General features: G+C 39.6%; 1 protein-coding gene across 1 annotated transcript; it reads left to right on the top strand.

Moving 5' to 3' along the window:
• The first annotated feature begins 963 nt into the window (after positions 1 to 963).
• LOC104586936 (dehydration-responsive element-binding protein 1D) lies at positions 964 to 1,946 on the top strand. The gene has a single exon (XM_010244340.3). It carries the CDS (start codon positions 1,015 to 1,017, stop codon positions 1,675 to 1,677), a length of 663 nt encoding a protein of 220 aa, XP_010242642.1. The 5' UTR covers positions 964 to 1,014; the 3' UTR covers positions 1,678 to 1,946.
• Positions 1,947 to 2,610: the final 664 nt, after the last annotated feature.

Below are 2,610 nucleotides of genomic sequence, written 5' to 3'. Positions count from 1 at the left end.
AAAATATCAAAGTTTCCTATATAAGACATCTAACATTATGCTTAATGTCTTTTCAAATAACCAGTGTCAATTGTAAAAATAATTCCAAAGATCACTGATTTTCTTTATTGGTACCCTAAAATTACTGACCAGCATTAGATTGGGTTTGAAAGGGGGTCTGAGAAGAACCGGCCATTTTAAATTTTTAATAAATATTAAAAAATCCAACTGACACGACTTGGAGTCTGGTATGCTAATTCAGTATTTGAAGTTGAATACAAATCTTAAAACTCTCAATTGAAGACACTCGATCAAGCCTTCTTTCTTTTTGAAATAAAAATAAATAAAATTAAGAGTAGATCGTAGAGTAGTATAGAGCATAATAGGAGAATATGGGAATGGGAGATTGTATTTGATTGAAAATGGGTAAAGATTAGGGTATTTGTAGAGGTTAGAAATAATTGAATTGACCAATTAAAATATCCACATAAACTAGCCATTTAAAATTGTTGAGAGGAGTACTTTGGTTATTTAATAAAATTTATTTTATCACTTTATGTGAAATGCCCCCATAAACTTTCTACTTATAATTTTAATCACTTTTACATTCCCTTTGATAAACTACACAAATACCCCTCAAAGTAGTTTATAACTGTGTGGGTGGGGTGGGGTGTTTTTGGTTTTTGCCATCATAAAGGGTATAAAACTGCTATAGTAATTTCATACAGACCATGCCAGAACGAGCCCACACGGGTCGCGCCGTTATTTCGCACTTAAACGTGTCGTCAATAATCGTCATGCCGTGGGGCTACACTCTGTCAATCTCGACTACGTTCACACATCTTCCTTCCTTCCTTCCGGTTCAGGTGTCTAGATTTCCACGTGCGCCAATTCTCCGTCGTCTCTTTTGCTTTTCTCCTTGTCTAAATCGCGGACCTCTCTCCCATTTATATGTACCTGTACCCCGATTCTTTTTCTCCAATTGTCTCTCTCTCTCTCTCTCTCTCTCTTATATTTCTTCATTTTCTTTTCTACATGAACTACTTTGAAGAGGAGTCTTCTGCTTCTTCTTCCTCCAGTGAGCTACAGGGTTCGAATGCGCCATCCAACGCGAGCTCTCCGTCGGAGGCGAACGTGTCGCCGGCCGCATCGCACAAGCGGAAAGCCGGTAGGAAGAAGTTCCGAGAGACGCGCCACCCGATCTATAGAGGAGTCAGGGAGAGGAACGGCGGCAAGTGGGTGTGCAAAGTACGTGAGCCAAACAAGAAGTCGCGGATTTGGCTGGGCACCTTCCCTACCCCGGAAATGGCAGCTAGGGCTTATGATGTCGCAGCGTTGGCTCTTAGGGGGAAGTCTACACCGCTCAACTTTCCTGATTCTTCCTGCCTTCTGCCTCGTGCCAAATCATCGCTGGCCGTTGATATACAGGCAGCGGCTCTTGAGGCTGCTGAGGCTTTTAGGCCTGCGACAGCTTCTTGCACCTCCTCCTCATCTTCTCATCAGGGGACCAAGGTTGAGAGCGAAGAGAAGGTTGCAGAAGATTCCACCATGTTCTTGGATGAGGAGGAGCTGTTCAATATGCCAGGTCTGATTCACAGCATGGCGGAAGGGTTGCTTCTTACGCCACCACCTATGCAGAAAGGACCCGATTGGGATGACATGGATTGCCACATGGACTTTACTTTGTGGAGTGACTAACGTGCTTTTAATTTCTATACCTACCTTTCCACAAACCTGGCTTCCCTTCATTATTTTTCTTTTTGTTTCATTTCTCTCTTATGCTGTTAGAGCTCTGCTGCCATTGTTCTTTTTATTCCATCATTCAATTTTTTTCCTATTCTATAGTTGATTGATCAGATTTAATATTTTTCCCTCCATTGCCTCATAGGCTCCACTAGATTTTTTTTTTTTTGACCTTCCAGTAATTTTCAGAGAGCTTGCATATACTTTCAAAATTAGTAATGGAACCCTCATCTCTCTCTCTCTCTCTCTATCAGACTCTATCAGTCTGTCTTCTCGAAACCCTTTTCAATTTACTGTCTTTGTGATTAGTAATTGGGTGGAAAAGTTAACCAAACTTGGCCAGAAACCCAGTGTTGCAGAAACTAGATTCGAGCGAACCGCAGAGGTTTCATGCAAAATTTTGTTTGTTTCATCTAGAAACTGACCACTATAGGCTTGGTTAATTCTCAGTAACAGGCCTGGGTTAATCTTCAACTGCCCGAATTGAACCCCTAATTACAACAATATTATCTGAACTCAATTCAAGTCCAATATCTGATTCATTCTGAACTATCTATATTAGGTTGTATTTTGATTGTAGAGTGGAAGTGGAAGAAGCTTGAACTATCTATATCTATTGAAGTGACCGAGGAAGGGGTATTAAATCCACTACTTTCCATATCCTTACGGAACCAAAGATAATGTGATTTGTTGAATTTTTTCTTGTTATTCGTATTACACATGTATCAGAATATGCCAGGATTGGTTGGTTAAATTTATTTTTGTGTTCTCTGTAAAATAAAAGAGACGCATATTCAATCCTATTATTTGGAAGGAGTATAAATACAAATATGTAGAGTGAAAAACCTTATATTTTGTATTATTTTATAAGGGTTTTTATAGTTCAGT

The sequence above is a fragment of the Nelumbo nucifera genome, chromosome 2 (assembly GCF_055504915.1).
Source record: "Nelumbo nucifera cultivar China Antique chromosome 2, China Antique-T2T, whole genome shotgun sequence".
Taxonomy (NCBI): domain Eukaryota; kingdom Viridiplantae; phylum Streptophyta; class Magnoliopsida; order Proteales; family Nelumbonaceae; genus Nelumbo; species Nelumbo nucifera.
The sequence above is the reverse complement of the archived record's forward strand: the minus strand, read 5'-3'. Positions and strand labels throughout refer to the sequence as shown.

Coding starts and splice junctions, on each gene's coding strand:
- LOC104586936 (XM_010244340.3), top strand. CDS start 1,015: ATGAACTACTTTGAAGAGGAGTCTTCTGCTTCTTCTTCCTCCAGTGAG.